The sequence below is a fragment of the Erigeron canadensis genome, chromosome 8, assembly GCF_010389155.1.
Source record: "Erigeron canadensis isolate Cc75 chromosome 8, C_canadensis_v1, whole genome shotgun sequence".
NCBI classification, from domain to species: Eukaryota; Viridiplantae; Streptophyta; class Magnoliopsida; order Asterales; family Asteraceae; genus Erigeron; species Erigeron canadensis.
In genome coordinates this window covers 28,533,632-28,552,324 of record NC_057768.1, presented here as the reverse complement: position 1 = coordinate 28,552,324, position 18,693 = coordinate 28,533,632, and the positions used below count along the sequence as shown (strand labels likewise).

Here is an 18,693-nt window from a genome sequence, read left to right as displayed (position 1 = left end):
AGATAGTCTAAACATCATCTTAACAGTGAGATGATGACATGTGAAAAAATTAGATGGCAAGATTAAGAAATAGAATTCATGGATACCACATTTTATTTTCTTATAGTTTTAAGAGTATTTAAGACTAATTTTTAGTAGGATTTATCATTTTCCATTAAAAAATCTACTAACATTGTTTATTTTTTACAAGCCAACTGAAAATACTGAAAAAGCATTGTGGACTCCAATTTCTTTCTTTGGGGCCATTTCGTTTAATCATTTTCCCTCCCCACCCCCCCCGGCATAGCGTTTCGCTTTTGGTTCTTCGAATGAATCAAGTGACTTCTCCCTTCTTCATTGATTTGGGGGAAAAAGAACCGTATACAAGGAAAGCTAGACATCAACTAAGTGGCTTGATGAGGAAGCTACGTTGAAGGCTATGAACTTAGCAATAAAGAGCAGTTTAAAGAAATGATCTTAAATATTTGTGTACTGACCCTTAATCGAACTTAATCGAATTGTGGGATTCAAAACGGATAGAAATCATTTTATCTACTAGTAGTCGACAAATTGACGTAGTACCAACTCATGTTCCTAATCCATTCATTTGTGGGGTGGATTAATATTAATAGCTGATCTACCTTATACTACATTAAAATCGTCCTTAATTTTAAGAGCAAGTGAAGGTTTTACTAATGACAGATTTATGCGTTATCGTTAACGTGCATAAATAAATATATTTTATCATAAAATTCGAAAGTGGACTTTTGAAATGAAAATTACAAATTTTTTTTTATGTTGATAACCCTTATTTTCCTTAAAGCAAAACAAATAAACATTTAGTATGGTGGTCGAACTATTGGCATTTGGCAATCCAACTCGATCCGATTTTGACTACTCACCTAAATAAAACATCCATATTGCTATAATGATATATAATACTCGAAATAGTACGTAGATGAATCAGACATAAGTTCTTACTTAGTTGATGGTAAATAATATGCTTTTATTAGCAAGACAATTTTGGTAGTTTTGTGTGGTGTAGTTGATTTGTTTGTTTATATGTAGTTGAGTGAATATAATTGCGAACTCTTGGCCCCCTCGCATTATTTTTTACTTTTATCTTTGTCACTATGTTGTTTCTGCCATTGGCTAGCTAATTAATAAAGATTTTTGGGTTTGTGGATTTCGAAGTGCTGCCATTCTGCCAACCCTTGAAACACCAAAAGATACAAAAGCTTGTGAGATGTCTCCTAACACACGACCTAATTGTGTTGCCAAAACTTCATATAGTTTTTCTATTGGTAAATTACACGAACCTTCCCTATGGTTTGTTGCTTTTTCACAAATGATTAAACTTTATTACACTAGAGTACTAGACACTCGTATTTGCCGTTTTTCCTCAAAAACATCCTTTTTGGCCAACGTTAATTAATTGGGTGTCTGGGTGCTCAACACAAGAACTTTATGATCCTTAACCGGATCTTTCCTTACCTTAGACCACTCATAATGTCAACTACGACTAGTCTCTGTCAGTATTACATCAGTTCCACATCATACAAAAGATAAAAAAATGAATAATTCCTTAAAACATTCTCAAGACTAATCTAGGACTCATCATTTCTTTAACTCTACACTTTTGATACTCTAGTTTAACATTTCTTGAATTTTACACTTTTAACCCTGTAAAGAAACAATTCATTAAACCACATATTTTTATTAAATTAAAAACATAATACCAATTTTAATTAAAAATAATAAATTAAAATAAAATCATACACTAAATTAAAAACACAATACATATTAACTTCCTACCCCACGGTTATAACAATTAAAAACGAGATAGTCTAGAAACGAGTCAAGCGGTCTCGAGTATCGTAATCGTGTGGGTCGTACCCGTGGTGGACGCTTGATTTTGTAGGTCATCTTCTCCGAGGCGATATGTCCTTACCATCATTCGGCGTGAGCAACCATGTCGCGAATCGACTAGTGCACATCATAAACAACGCCAATCACGTTGTCCAACTTTGGTGAGCGTATCTTGCATAAAGATCACGTGAAGGTTTTCGAGATTGGTTGGCCTCCACCCTTACGCTCATATTTTTGCTATCTTGTGTCGATAGCCTTTTTCTGCTCCATCGGTTTCCTGATCACATCCCATCGCTCGTTTTGGGAGTTATAGTTGAAAATCTGTTTCTGCATTTCATTCTTCACCTCCAACAGTGTAATTTCGAAAAAGGAATGAGATCTATTAAAGGGACCAAAAGTGTAAATTTTTTGAAACAAACCTTTTAGCATGACCAAAAGTGTAATGTTTTTGTGAAGAGAAAAAGGAAATGGAAGACAAGTTCCATCCTTCGAAGGATGGACGAACCGGGGAAGAGTGGTGGATGAGTCACACCCAACGGTGTGCACCCATCCTTCGAAGGAAAACGAGCGGGGGACGAGTGGTGGACGGAGACGGAGTGAGTAAATCTTAAACCTTTTAGAGGTTTAACACAAGAATCAAGTTTCTCATAACTAACAATATCATTCATAACACCATCATCATTCATGGGAGCATCTCTCATTTTCAAGGCCGGATTTGGGCATGTGCAACACGCGCAAACGAGCAGGGCCCAATATTTTATAGAGGGCCAAATTTTTGCTGGTTCAACTATATATATGAATAAATAGAAAAAGATATTACAAAATGTTATATTTAGCCTATTGTTAATGCATATTTCTTTCAATTCTTAAGCACACATGTTCGAACCTAACATAACTAATGTTATTTTTTTAATTACATAGTTTTTTCCTTTTGTTTCTAATAAACTTTCAAGAGAGTTTATTATTATTATTATTATTATTATTATTATTATTATTATTATTTGTTTATTTATCATTATAATCCTTAGTTTATCAGAAATGATTCTTATCACTCTAAATTAATAAAAAGAGTATGAACAATCATGACTTATGTTTTATAAATTGTTAAAATATAGAGATATTTTAATATAGAATAGAGTTTTTGAAAAGCATGAGACGACCCTATTTATTTTAAGGCAAACCAAACCAGAATAAAGATCACTCCCATTATGATATGCTTTATAATTACTCTTTGTTTCTATTTAGCTCCGCTATATCCAAACTGAGACATCTTCATAGTTACATTTCTCATTTAAATAGAAATAGTAATGAATGTAGGGCTAATATCTTTATCTTTGTTTATCTATCTTCTTTTTCTTTTTTAAAGGCGAATATTTTGATGTGACTTGAACTTATGAAATGTTACTTGATGGGTTACCGCAAATACTATTAGACCAAATGCAAAGATCGATAAACTAAAAACGAGATGTACACCATATCTTTCCACGTGAATTGATAAAACTAAAACAAACTTAACCTGCGACCAAAAGAACGAGTTGCAAGCATGTATCACAAGCAATATAACCTGCGACCAAAAGAACGAGTTGCAAGCATGTAACACAAGCAATAATGGATCACGAAGTGAATCCACAAGATTTCTTTTTCCTTTGAGGAACAATAATATTGTTATTATGAATATTTTATTATTGTATGGATATTCACTTCTTTATTAATGTCTTGGCATATTCTCTAGAATATTCTATTAGAGCCTATAAATACAAGGCTATATTGTAACCCTATTTGATGATTAATAGAATTACCTCTCTTTCTCTCTCAATTCTTTTCTCCATATTATAACACGTTATCAGCACGATAGTCTAAACCCTAAACAAAATCATTCGGCCGGCAAAGCTTCAAAAACAAATATCCCACTGAGTTATACAATCATATACAGAGGCTATGATAACCAATTAAAAGTTTGAAGTGTTGAACTTTAAAACATTTAGCCGACTTTCGCATGAGGTATAATTATTATTATTATTATTATTTTGAAGCATTACTTTTGGCCAAGAGTTTTTTTTTTTTTTTTTTGAGTTATAGGCTTATAGCTTGATAAGTAAAAGTAATTTGACGGAGATCTAATGTTTTTAGGTATGTTTTGAGATAAAAACTTATAATAACTATTGTTATTAATATTTGTTATAGTCATTGAATGAAACTAATTTTTTTTTTGGTAATGATAGTCCGAATTTGCTACTAACAGTATTTGAACTTGGTTATTGCCTTGTTTATCTCGACAAGTAGTTTGATTTGGGTGACTCTCATTCCTTAAAAGAAATTATATGTTTTGTTCATGAATTTGTGTTATACATGTGTATATTTGAATGATTTATCTGAATTGATCGCTAACGGTAGCTAAACTTGATTACGATCATATTTAGTTCGACAAGTGGTTCGATTTGGATAACTATCATTTGAAGTACAAATTAATTGATGACAAGAAAACAACTCGTCGGCTTCATGCTTGTTTTATTTTTACAAAATGGCTAAAAACCCAAAAGTTTTATATCGGCCGAACAATTTTTTTAAGTGCTCGATAACAAATATAGACATTCACATTAAAACAAATAGCAACCATTCACATGGGGTATAATTTTATTTTATTTTTTAAAGCGTTATATATCGGCTGAGAAATTTTTTTTGTGAGGTAAAGTTTGCTTTTGGTCTTATAACTTTGAATAGGTAATCATATTAAATAAATAATAAATTGATGGTTATGATTTATGCATTCGTTTACGGATCATGCATAAAATATATATATATATATATATTCGGCTGACAAAATTCTTTTGAGCTATATTGATTTCTGTTGAAACACTTTCAAGAATCTCAACAACATGTTTTTTCGAGTTCACATTGGTCTCATAAATTTGCAAAGGTAAGAAACTGAATATTGTGTTAATTGATTAACTATGTTTTAAAGGTTTGGGCAGTCAAACAATTTTCCTTTACAATCCGTATTAAAGTTTTCATTCAAAAGGATTATCATAAGGTACATTATGATTATGATATTTGTAAACATAACCTTGAGTTATGTTCAAAGTACTTATTGTTTCTATCTTTAGATTGCTCGAAAAGTAATTCATGATTTCATAACATCAGTTATGCATTAAAGAACAAATTGTTCTATTGTCATTCACTAAGGTGAATCATAACGTATTACCGTTATGCATAAGAAACTTAAGGTTTCGCTTTATTAATTTTTAAGATTGCTTGAAGCAATTAATGATTTCATAACATTAGTTATGCAATAAATGAACATTGTTCTTTGTTATTCACTAAGGTGAATCATATTACTCATTAATTTTTTTGTTATTCACTAAGGTGAATTATAACTACGGTTATACATAAGAAACTTAAAAGTTATGTTAAAAGAGCATGTAATTCTTTTCTACTCTTTGAATTTATTCAAAGCATAAATAATTGTAGCTCATCAAAGTAAATGACAACGGTTATTTACAATGACAATTGATTTCAATATGAAGCTAATAAACTAAGGTTTATTATGCAAGAGCTACAAGTGACTACATATTCTCTTGATTTGTAGTTACAGTGAAAAATCTTTGCACAGTTGGAAATAATTATTATTGATATATCGAATCCATCAATCTCCAAATAATGTTGGAAAACAATTAAAGTTGGTGATAAGACCTCTTTGCAAGAACATGCAAAATCAATGATTTTTTCCAACATCATCTCAATTAGGATTCAAAAAGCGCATATATAACAAAGAAAGAGTTGAATCATATCAACGCTTGAATATCTAGCGGTGAAAGACCCGTTGGAAGCATGCATAACTAGGGATGTGCAAATGACCCGGCCCGACCCGCGAAAACCCGGCCCGGCCCGCGACCCGCAAGTGCATAAAAATAGGAACCGTGACCCGGCCCGTGAAGGTACGGTTCGGGTCGGGTTCGGGCGGGTTACGGGCGGGTCACGGGTTTCCTTCACTTTTTTTCAGTTTTTGGCTTGACCTGACCCGGCCCGGCCCGACCCGCGTGACCCGTGACCCAAAAATGTCACAAAAGCTTGACCCGTGACCCGACCCGTTAACCCTACGGGCGGGTCTGTTCGGGCCGGTTCCGGGTCGGGTCACGGGTCACGGTTTTTTTTCTCATCCCTATGCATAACTATAAGTTATTGAATAAAACTACAATATGTAGTTCATATATAATAAAGAACAAAAGGTTCTTGTGTGATTCTTTGAACACATTCAAAGCAAAAATAGCTATCGTTTATTTGATTTTTGACATTATTTGTCATGTTAATAAACTACCTCATGTAGATCAAAAGCTCTTAATGATTTCTTCGTTGGGAATCATAACTAATAATTATTGTGCAACGAGCTATAATTTTTGATTTTGTTGGATCAAAAATCGTAATCAGAAGTTACTGATTTGTATGATAGAATTATGGTTTGCTAGTAACATCAGTTTATTACGCAACATGGTTATCGAATACCATGCAATTTGTCAAATACTTGACATCAACTACCATGATGAATTAATATACATGAATTTCATGGTTTGATAAACAGTTTTTTTGATACATAAATGAGAAACAAATTGATATTTGTAATAACTCTTTCTTGAAAAGAAAAGTCATAAATTGATTTTTACTTTATTATTAAAGTTTTATAATATATTCAAATATATTTTTATATTTATACTTAGTGTTCTTTGACTAAAGATTGACTATAATCATCAAGCTATGTGAAATTCATCGTTGTTGGTAATTCATAGTATTGTCTATATGATCCATCTAACTCCATATAATTATGGGGAATCTTTAGAAGAGCTCAATATGAGAGCACATCAAAGTTCATGACAATGGTCATAAGAATATATGAAAATCACAAACATGTGACTCTTTTACAATCTCGCTATAATTAGTTGCACGTGAAGTTGCAAAATTTATAAAATATAAGCGAGTAAAACTTCACATGGATGCTCATGAAATATCAACTTGATATAAATTTTATAAAGTCGTCTAACGGTGTGGTATCCATTCACTAAAGTGAATGCAATTTCATGCGATCGGAATGCTCAATATGTATCATGGTCATGGAAATTCAAATATCAAGGTGTTTCTTATAAAGAACACGAGATGACACCATATGATCAAATGAACATGAGAGTTCACTTCTAATAGTGTTTCTATTATGAACACGAGTTGTCACAATAAGTAACCAAATTATTAGTGACTAAAAAAAACGACTATATACAATACGTCGTTCTTTCACTTCAAAGAAATTTATATATGCATTTTGTCATACTATTGACATATTGTTGGTTCCTAAAGAGCTACTTTGTTAGCTAATATATAATAATTAAAAGGAACAACTTTTAAGAGTCATGATGCACTCATCGTTGTATATGAATTATACAATACATAATATACTCGAATCGCATATGGTCATAGCGAGAAGTTTATGAACCATGATTTTGTTATTATTGTTTGGCATGAGCGGTGAGACCATCCCGGATCTATATATGATGCAAAAGAGAATCCGTAGATTCTTCAAAGTAATGAGTTTATAAGCTCTCGGAATATATCAGTTATTCACCAATTGCTAGCCAAGTGGGGACTAATTCCCTTATATATCTAAAGATGATATAAGAGGATGTATGTGGCCTATACATCTAATATACCATTTAGTTTTTCAAAAGCGATGCATCGTCTAAATGATCATATATCATGAAAAGCTCAACATGAACGTTGCTTCAATAATGGCTTAACTAATAAGATTGCGAGTATTCGTAAATGGTGGTAAATTTTAAAGAGCTTATTAAGCGTCTATTGCAAATTAAATGATTATGAGAGCAAAACAATGAATTATATGTTTGGGCAAAGTCTCTATACAATATGATCATGCATCATCCCAACAAAATAAAATAGTTCCTCCCAGTTATCTTGGATATGGTATATATTCTATGCCAATGCAAATATATGTATTTCAAAAGAGAAATCTATTCAGGGGGAGAGATCAAACAATTTATAAGGATTATTGTGTGAGCTTACTAACATGAACATAAAGTTCATATGGTGATTGATTCACTTGAGTTTGACGATTAACTTACACGCTCACTAAATCAAATAAATCCATATACAGATTTCAATGCTCCAAATTGATTGTATCTAAAAACTGACGACTGATATGAGTCAATGGCACGCACACAAAAGGATATCGATTCCAAATAAAAAGCCTCAAAAATAAAAGGAGCAATCATTATGATGGTTATATCGAGGTAAAAAGACCCAAACATGTGTCTTAAAGAGACAATAGACATGATGGTTCATGAGGAACCAATGATATTTAAATAATGAAGAGATCTCTTACAAAAATTTATCATGTCAAGTATTGATTGAATCGAAAGCATGAAATTGAAATAAGATTGATATTGAAAACAATTATGTATACTATAAGGCGCTTAATACTATGCGTGCAAATTTTAAGAGCATATATGCTATGAGGTGCAAGAATTTGAGATACGTTGACTAAAATGGCAAGACGCACATTGCTACTAAATATTTAAAGCCTCTAATCATATATAAGAATGTGTAGCATACTTTATCGGTCTTTGTGCTAAAGCGAAATGAGAAACTGATATATTGACGTATATGGCACACTTGATGTTACAATAGATTTTCGCAAAGACCTAGGTATATTTCTCCCATGGTTGATCATATTATTGGTAGATTTGAATACCGTGATATACAAATAGTTATTTGTATCTCCTTGCTATCAATAGAGCCTGCAAATGGCTTAAAGTTTCACATGTATATATAATGCTTGGAGCATGTATCATAATTTTCATGATCAACATATTTATGAATGGTTCTTATGAACGATATTAGTTTTAAGATTGTTATGTCATTATATGAAAAAACAAGATATGAGTATGGCACAATTGTCTACATGCAATATCATCAATTTGCAAATTAGACATCCAAGGGGGAGATTTATAAATAATTAATGAATGGATGTCAAAATTCATATAAGTGAATCTCATGAAGAGATGGATATACTACAACTTAGTGTTGTATTATCTCAAAAAATCGAGCATAAATTGAATGAGATTTTTGTCTATTTATGAAAGTATATCGACGAAAGGTCAAAGAGCTTCAACATTGACAAGGCTTATTCATTAAGCTATTATCGGTTTTCGAACCGCAAATGGGATGTTGATGTATTTTATTAGTACTAATGATAGTATTGCATATCCCCGATATTACATCATTCTATAAATGTGTTAGCAATAAATGGCTCTGAATCAACAAGCTACGCTGGATGAAACTGAAGACATACTTCGATACATGAGATTTGAGATTATTTGATCAAAAAAGTTCACTTGCAAAGATGATTGGATATGTTGATTCTAGATATTTGTCTCATCCGCTTAAAGCACGGTCACAACAATTTAGTTTTTCACAAATGGTGACACTACATATTTCATGGAGAAGCAGTCCTTAACAGTTGCATCAAACTACGAAGATGATCATGGTCAAAGATAAATAATGAAGATGCTCAAGAAGAATGTGTTCGCGATATTGGCAAGAAATATTCAATAGTATCATTTGAAGATAATGTGATGTACATAGATCAAGCTCAGACGATGATAGATTCAATATCAACATATGATCAACAAAACGGTGACACAATCAATCTTCATCAAACCTGATTGAGCAATAAATTGGCAGACTATTAAGTCATTTGTATACAAGATCGATATTCAATATTTTGAAGACAGATATTCAAATGAGGGGGAGTATTATACGCGCTGCACTCTTTTTCTCTTCACCGAGTTTTTATTCCACTGGGTTTTTCTTGGTAAGGTTTTTAATGAGGCAGCAAACACCATATTTGCGTATAATAACTTGTGAATATCCAAGGAGGAGTATTATGAATATTTTATTATTGTATGGATATTCACTTCCTTATTAATGTCTTGGCATATTCTCTAGAATATTCTATTAGAGCCTATAAATACAAGGCTATATTGTAACCCTATTTGATGATTAATAGAATTACATCTCTTTCTCTCTCAATTCTTTTCTCCATATTATAACAAGGATAATGATACATATACCTAATCCATATGCCTAAAGATATGCCTACTCCATACATCACATGACACATGTTTTCCACTAATTCTCTTTCATTATCTCTACCATTGATCTAGCCACATGGTTTAATCTCCTTTTTAAGCCTATCTTTAGGTATATAAATTAGTCTCATTAATCATTTTCCTTATAACAATTGTACTCTTTTTCTTCTTTTTCTTTTTACAGCACACATATTTTATTGATTTACGTATATTTATTCTGATATTCAACTGATTATGCATGCAGGTCCACCAGGACCCACAAGGCCACCATCATTTACAAGACTAAACCATTGACCAAACATACACATATACAAATTTACAAATTTATTTGCCATAAATATGTACTGTACAATATGAAACATTCAAATAAGCAATGCATTTTCATAGGAAAACATAATTTCACTCATAGTCTTCTATGATATTCTAACTATATATCATAAGATTAAATGATTGTCGGTATTTATGGAACTTATAACATCCTTAAAATGTAAGAAAACAAAAAAATCATAAAAATTTCAGAGTCTAGCCGAAATCAGCATAGATTCTAACTAAATGCAAAGAGTCAAAGGGAGTGTCAAGTCGCCACTCCCTTTGCTTTTTGTTGAGGGGTCTTCCTTTCCCTGCCTTCTCTCGATTAACTCTAACATCTGCTAACGCCCAAGTACAACATTTTGTTTCTAAGTTAAAAGATTCGAGTCTAAAAATACCATCACGCTCACAAGACGATGTGACATCATCGTCAACTTGTGTCATGTATTTTACATACATGAAGCGATCTTTGAATCTTTCAAGATCTTGTGGAATCCTAACGACTCTCTCAAGTCCAGGTGAAGAAACCTATCAAGAACAAACACATACAATGTTAATAGATTTTATGATTATAATTTAGGGGGGAATTAGGGCAGATTGAGTGATGGTTGAAAACAAGATCAGGTTAAAAACTATTATTTAAGTTGGCCTATAAATAAGTATGTTAGCTTTTTAAATAAAGTTGTAGATAATTCATGTCACATATAGTTAGAAATCACTATATAATCACCAAACAGTTGTAACTTAGAGAGAAAATGACTTGAGTGCCCAAAAAGACAAATCGTACCACTTTATTAAGCTTCTTTAAATTTTTATAAAATCATGAGTAGTCACTCAGCGATTTGGCAAAATCGCAATGTATTTCTTGTGACTTTGAATTTCGCAAGGTTAACTCTATGCCTCAGAGGCTAACCTGCCATTGGCATTTTGTTGGGTATTTTGTGAAAAGTCAAAAAAAGTTGGTTAAAATGTTATCATTGTGGGGACTCAAGTTAATTTCTCTAATTTGAATGTTTTGAATAAAGTGATTTAGGAGGTTGAATTCTTTAAAAATACATTTTGGGCCACTTTTGGACCTGCTAAGGTGCAGCCTGTTTGACTCATTTAAGTTTTAACTGGTTCTTTTTGTTTGACACATTTGGGATAAAATATAACACAAATTGACCCTTGTCGTAAGTAATGTGTCGATATTACCACCTCTAGTTTATATCATTTCGTTGTTTTCGATTCCGAGGGTCTCTTCATTTGTATTCACAATGAGTAGATTCCCAGTTTATGTAACCTTGTTACAACTTACAAAAATTTCAAGGAATGGGAAACAGTATAAAGAAAGTTTCACCTCAACAATGTGAAAATTAGTTCATTTGATTATCATCATTTATGAGGTTGCACAAAATATATAGAGTTAAATTTACAAGAACTGGGGGGTCAACTCAAGCTGCTTCGGTCTGTCCTAAAAACTACTCGTAAATGTTTTGACCATTTACCCAAGCTATAAACCGATCCATTTTGCCACCTATAGAATATTATCAAGAAAACTAGGGGAAGTACCTCGAGTGATATATCAACAGGTATTGATCCAGAAGCCTCAGCCTCATTTAGCCGCTCCCTGTATGCTTTTGAGAAAGCTTCAATATCCTCCATAGTGGGAGAGCCCGACCTGCAAAACATCTTTGATTTATCAAGCATATGTGGAATTCAACTTTCGTTTAATAGTAAGAGCACTGTACAGAATGTTAAACTTCTACCCTTTTGATCTTTTCTACAAATGTCAATGTATAGAGTAACATATATGCATTTTACCTATATGAATATTAAATGTTTGGAGTAACAGATTATGTTCCGAGTATCTACTTTTCAAAAAATAAAATGTTCCGGGTATCTGATACTCAAGTGAATAAATACTCATATTTATACCAGCTACAACAAAAATAAACTGTATATCTTTTTCGGTAAAAGGCCGTCACCCCTGGTTCAAAAAAATAAACTGTATATCAAATTATAAAAAATGACCAGTTTCATACTAGCCGTAAGTACGATAAAACCGTCGATCGAAAGGCTCCCTTCTTTTCGCATATATTGGAAGGTTATACTTCCCATCTGAAAATATAGATACCTCCAATTTTTACAAGAATGTCATTTTTGGTCAATATGTATTACAGTATTATTTTTAACTAGTTTTCAAAAAATCATTGATTATTGTAGCTTCAAATAGCAAAATCACATCCAAACACAGTTTCCTGCATGGCTATATCTATTTTATTACTGCTGATTATCTAATTATGATAATTTAATTACGAATAATCACTTTCGAAATGCATAACCAAATGAAATGTGGAAGCTTACTTGTTTGAAAGCCTCTCTATGCGCACTCGAATGGTAGAATTCTGTAACGTCTTGAAAGCATAAATTCCCAACTCTCCATCAAAAGAAAGAATAACTTCCTCTGCTATTGTGAACGCTTCTTTATCCCACGTTGTGCCCGCCAAAGAAATCCCTCCTCCTCCACCCCCATCCCCAGACTACAAAAATTTTGGAAGAAACTAAAGACTACTGCTCAATAACATATAATCTCCTAACAAATACTTAATTTATTAGAAAAAAACTATTAAATTCACAAGAGGTGGTGAAATGGGCATTTTGGTTAACGGGTCAAAACAGGAAATTTCTTGGCAAGGTAAAATTTGGTTGACTTGATACTCACTTTGTCCAAAATTTTCTGATAACTGAAATAGATAGTAGTGTCAAAAATGATTGCAAAAGCTAATATATCTTTTATTTACTCAAAGAATTGACAGATTTGCCATGTTTCCTCTCTAGCTAACTTTTTTCAGAGTAACATGTTAGACGATTAGAGCTAAAAAGTTACACTGCATCGGCCCATCCGTAAGTATATAGGTCAACGCACCATCTCTAAGTTTAGGAGTATTCAGCATTTCAACCCATACTATTGGCTAGCTTACCCTAGGTTCCACCTCTTCTTCCAAGTAATCATCTTCGAAGTCATCATCCTCATCAAATCCCTCTATAATACATGACACATATGAGAACAGTAAGAAAACTCTTCAGAATAACACAATACAAACATCTAAACTGACACAAGACCAATGACACATTCATAAATGATACAGACTATATATATATTTATTCACAAACTATTAAATGCTTAGTTTATTCACATGGATATTCGCCACATGGTTTAGTATTACCTTGTCAATAAGTGGCACTAGCTACGCAAGATTGTGCTAATGCTAATATGTATGCAATATATACGGTTTAATGTGAAAAAGGTTTATTTTTAGATCGGAAACTAATGCATATCAAAAGTTTTCTACCACAATTACATCAGCTTTAAATTCAAGAATAATACTGCAATCCTTAACTTTAAGATTGGACGATAGAACATCAAGTAATGACATATAAAAAATTTGTTCATTGTATAAACTAGCTGGATATTAATCTCTTGATACTGTACAACATACAACATTATAGTTATAATCATATAACTCAAGAAATCCTATTCATCTGCAAATAATTACATCCTTCTCCCCGTCATAAATGTATGACTAAAGTTGCCATCTTTTTTTTTTTATTATTTTGACGAGAAGAGAGAGTATGAATGACATCAAATGTTCTATCTACAATTCTACATAAAAGAATGTGGTGAGTCCAATCTTAAGATTGAGAATAGCTAGAATTTCCGCAACACTAAACATTCATTAAGTAAGGTCAAGACTTTGTTGTTGAGTTGTGAGGTTTGATGCATAATAAGGAGTCCAGGGGTGCCGATTGCCTCGGTCAGAGTGGGTTAGAACCTTGGAAACGGGCTGTAGGTCTTGGAAATTTAGATGGATTGGCAGATACCCTGGTAAGCAAGTCGATAGTAATTTTTTAAGGAGCAAGTAGATATACTTTATATATAGAACCTTAATGTAATAGGAAACCTATATCAGAAACAATAATCAATAAATTCCCCTAGTTCAGCCGTAATTTGAGCATATGCTCCGTAATTTTGATCTGCACAACCACCTACATCTTCGTATTCTCTTCTTTTCATTGATTTTGTGTGTATTACTATTATTACACGTGCATTTGAACTAAAGTTAAAGTAGAATCCCTAACATTAGTAACTATTTGGTGCAATGTAAACAAAGGTAATCAACTCCATAGTTGCCGACTCGTAATTTTTGACTCGACTAGAAAATATGATTTTTTGACTCGTGACTCGACTCGTAAGAACTACATAATATAGTATAATTATATATATGTGACGTCTTTAGAAGTATATTTTCGTTATAAATTTACGAAAATATTATTTATTCAATAGTTTTTGAGGCATAAACTTACTATTTATCTCCAAATTCGCAATAAAATGATCAGAAATGCATTGATAACACCCAAAATAATGTAGCAAATTAAGTATAATATATAATATATAACCATAGTAGTATCAACTTAAAATTATTATAAGTTTGCGACTCGTGACTTGGTCCAAGCTTACATAGTGACTCATAAGAGTCTGGACAAAATCGAGTCACCTAACGAGTTTACTCGTTTTTGGTGTAAATGGACTCGACTCGTAAGAGTCGACTCGTGACTCGTAAGACTTTAACAGCTATGATCACTCCCTACTATAAAGAACGAAACAAAAATCCATTTTTTGACTTGGAGTGTCAAAATGTAAACGGAGAAGGTTTTCCCTCTACGGGTTACCACGGGTGGGCGACATTTTAACTCAGATGTGCACAATCTAAATAGGATACCGTGTGACAGTTTCTTAAGTGTTTCCCAGGCCACCCTCAAGTTGTTCACTTAGGAAAGTTCAAATGTGAGACCTCTTGTGAGGATACCAGGAGTTGGTTTTGAGTGTCGAATGTGTTTTAACTTTTTCGAGAGCTCAAAATTAACTATTTTTACGGGAATTGCTCATATCTATATGCGAAAAACCGAAATAGCAAAATATTAATTAATTGTACATAAAAATATGGGAAATGCTAAATACGGGTTGTATTTAACGTGCATAAAAAAAACTTGTACCTTCCATATTAAAATCCCGCCCTCTGATTTTCATGATAAATGTACAAACAATTTATGCACCTTAAACACAGCCCTAAGGGCTGTATTTAGCAAACCCCTAAAAATATTGTACATAAAAATAACCTGTAACCTAAATATAATTAATTGTTTTAACTTAAAGTAACTACTTTTTTTTAATTCTAAAAGGTTTAAAAATAGATAGGAAAACACGAACACACAGGAATCATATCATAATCAGAAATATCGTAAAAAAAAATATATTTATATATTTATATAATACCATCATCATCAAAAAAATCTTGGAAATTCTCAGCATCATCATCATCATCATCATCTTGTGAGATTTCATCAACAATGGAAGGGGTAAGAGTGGATTCAGAAGATGGGTTTTTCTTTTTTGCAGTTACACTGATACAGTTTTTGGTTGTTTTAAATGAATTACAACTACAAAATGGGAATTTGGAGAAATTGAGGAATTGAGGAAAGAAGTTGTTGCTGTTTTGTGACCATGATTTAGGATGTTGCGGAACAAGAAGTAAGGTGGTGATTTTGAGATTATGGTTTGAGATTGAACCCATTTTCATGGTTTCATTTCTCATATCCTGTTTTGTATAGGGAAAAGTGAATGGTGTCCGGGAGCTAAACTAGGTGTGAAACCTTTACATTTAATTTTTTTTTTTTTATATAATTTTTATTTAATAAATATTTGGCTCGTATAAATTTTATAGATTAAAAAATTATATATATTAATGGCTATCATAGCCAAGAGAAAAAAACATTTTAAGTTTTCATCTAGACCATTGAAAATATAACAAAAATCAATATAAACCATTAAAATACAAAGTCAAAGTCAAAGTTTTATAAATAAGAAAATTTAGAAATTATATACAAATATATTAAACATGATTGCAAAATTAAACGTGAATGAGCCGTTTACAACATAACAGCCAAATGGCTTCTTATTAATATAAGGCAAGTATATTTTTAGTTACAACATTCATGTTTTCCAACCAACAAAGTGACAAAAAAAATAAAAATGCATTTGACTTTAATGAGTACATCTTGAATGTTGACAACAACTTTTTAAAGAACAATGATTCAAAACAAGAACCCGAGGGTAAGGCAAACCTCAAATCAATGAAATTGCATAAGATTATCAATGTTAATGATCTAGGTGATAAAAAAGTAACATTACGTAAATTAATACTTTTTGTAAAAAAGAATAATTTGTAACTCTCTTTTTTACCCTTTTTTCATTGAAGGATGAGGTTGATGGTGATAAGCTTTTAGATGATGCTGAGTTGCTAAAAAATGACATCTATATAATGAAAGATCAAACATATATTCAAAATCATTATATACATCTAATATGTTATAACTTTGCTTATTAATATGTTTATCTAAAATGTATCTAATTTTCTATTATCTCAATTTCTTTTGTAGGATGAATTTTAATTGGGATTGATGATGATATTCACTTCGTATATATAGTTTCGAACCTGGTCAACGACCGAGTATAAATCTAGTTAAAATAAGACTGTTTTGCACTTAAGCTTATATATCCGATATCTTTGTATTATCATCCCATAATAGTGTTGTAAAACGGACATTAAAAATAAGGGATAACCGATGTTTACATCATATCACTATATAATTATATAATGTTTTCCACACAAATTTTAAATTCAAATGCTATTTAATATATGTAAAAATTGATTTGAGTGAGAGCATCATGATGTTAACATCATGGAATATTTTTCCTTAAGTATAAAAAATTAATGATAAGAAAATAATGTTAATGTGACAAAATAATAATATAGGTAAAAAAAAATAAGGAAAATTATAAATAATGTAACACGTTTAAATAAAATGGGTATTTTGTCATATATATTATTGCCAAAATTATTTTGGGAACGGTCTATTTTATCTATCCACGTATTTATACCCACCTATAACAAAATCATGTTTTTGTCACAAATCCTACTTTGCTGTCTGTCTAAGCAAACATGTTGTTCCTTTTCATTTGGAAAATGTTTAGCATATGTGCTATTGTCCAAGTATTTAAAATATGCATATTTAAGGATATTTTTTGTTTTATGGAATATATACATTCAAATCCTTCATCTATCATTGAAACCCATTCTCACCTCGTAGTTTCATGAAATTGATTAGTTTTTTTTAAATTTTTTTTTATATGTTGGAATGTGTATAAGACGGGTGTGTTTGGTAGAGTGAAATGAGACCAAGGAAATGGAAATGATTTTATTTACCTCGTTTGGTTGTCTAGAGAAATCTATGAGGTGGAGAAATTGATTTCCTAGGAAATGTATTCCTTTGTATTTTGATTTCCATCCAATTTGAAAAGAAATGAAACTTGTTAAGACAATTTCTCCGTGTTTTTTCAAAAGAGAAATCATTTTAAGCTTAAAAAGATGGGGTATAAATTTGTAAGTCACGTGCAAGTCACATTTGTCACACAAAGTCACAAATTGTTCCAACCCTAGCCACACAATCCATCTTCCAATTTGGGGATCATTTTAGCTTGCTGCTACTCCTTTATCTTATAACTTCAACACCAACGATTGATCATTCTCGTTCTCCTTGTTGTCTGGTATGTTATTCGAACCCAACAGTAAACATATACTTGTTTGGTATTTTATTCAATTAGATGGTGTCGTTGTCTTCAAAATTCGTCTTTTCAAATACTTATATGGAAGTGGTGCCAATGGATGAACATCAACAATCCATCATACAAACTGAACATTAGTAGAAGCATAAACAAACCCCAACATGAACAATATCATAAATCAAATGAGCAACTATATATGTAGAAATAACAGTTGCAGGAGTGAAACTATAAGTTACAAAATATAGAAATTTGTTGGCCTAACAAAATTTGATTGCAATATGAGATGGTAAGGAAACGATCATTTAATTAAGATTTTGGTTGTATCAATGGTTAAATAAAACTTTCTTTTTTCATTTTCACCAGGATTTTTTTTATTATATAAATAAATGACTAAAAACTTAATAACGATAATAATAGATTGTTGACCGTTTATAGCATTACTATTCAGAGTAGAACTTATTTTCATTTATTCGTTTATACCAAACAGTGGAAATAATGTCTTTTGATAATTTCTTTGTTGTTGCCAAACAATATAATTCATCAAATTTTTCAGTCAATTTTATTTCTCTGACCCATTTCATTTCTCTGAATTTCTTCCTACCAAACGTGCCCTTAAGTGTAATATCATATTTTTATTATTAATTTTGTTGGGTTATCATTTCTCTTCTTGGAAGCATTATCAAGTAAGGCCTCAACATCAATAGGGTTTATTGGGGAAGGAAG

General features: G+C 31.7%; 1 protein-coding gene across 1 annotated transcript; it reads right to left on the bottom strand.

Moving 5' to 3' along the window:
- Positions 1-10,356: 10,356 nt before the first annotated feature.
- LOC122578592 lies at positions 10,357-15,970 on the bottom strand. The gene is made up of 5 exons (XM_043750577.1): positions 15,622-15,970; positions 13,268-13,329; positions 12,651-12,826; positions 11,856-11,964; positions 10,357-10,832 (listed from the first exon to the last, which is right to left on the bottom strand). The coding sequence occupies exons 1-5, from the start codon at positions 15,938-15,940 to the stop codon at positions 10,518-10,520; spliced, it is 981 nt and encodes a 326-aa protein (XP_043606512.1). The 5' UTR covers positions 15,941-15,970; the 3' UTR covers positions 10,357-10,517.
- Between the last annotated feature and the right edge of the window lie 2,723 nt (positions 15,971-18,693).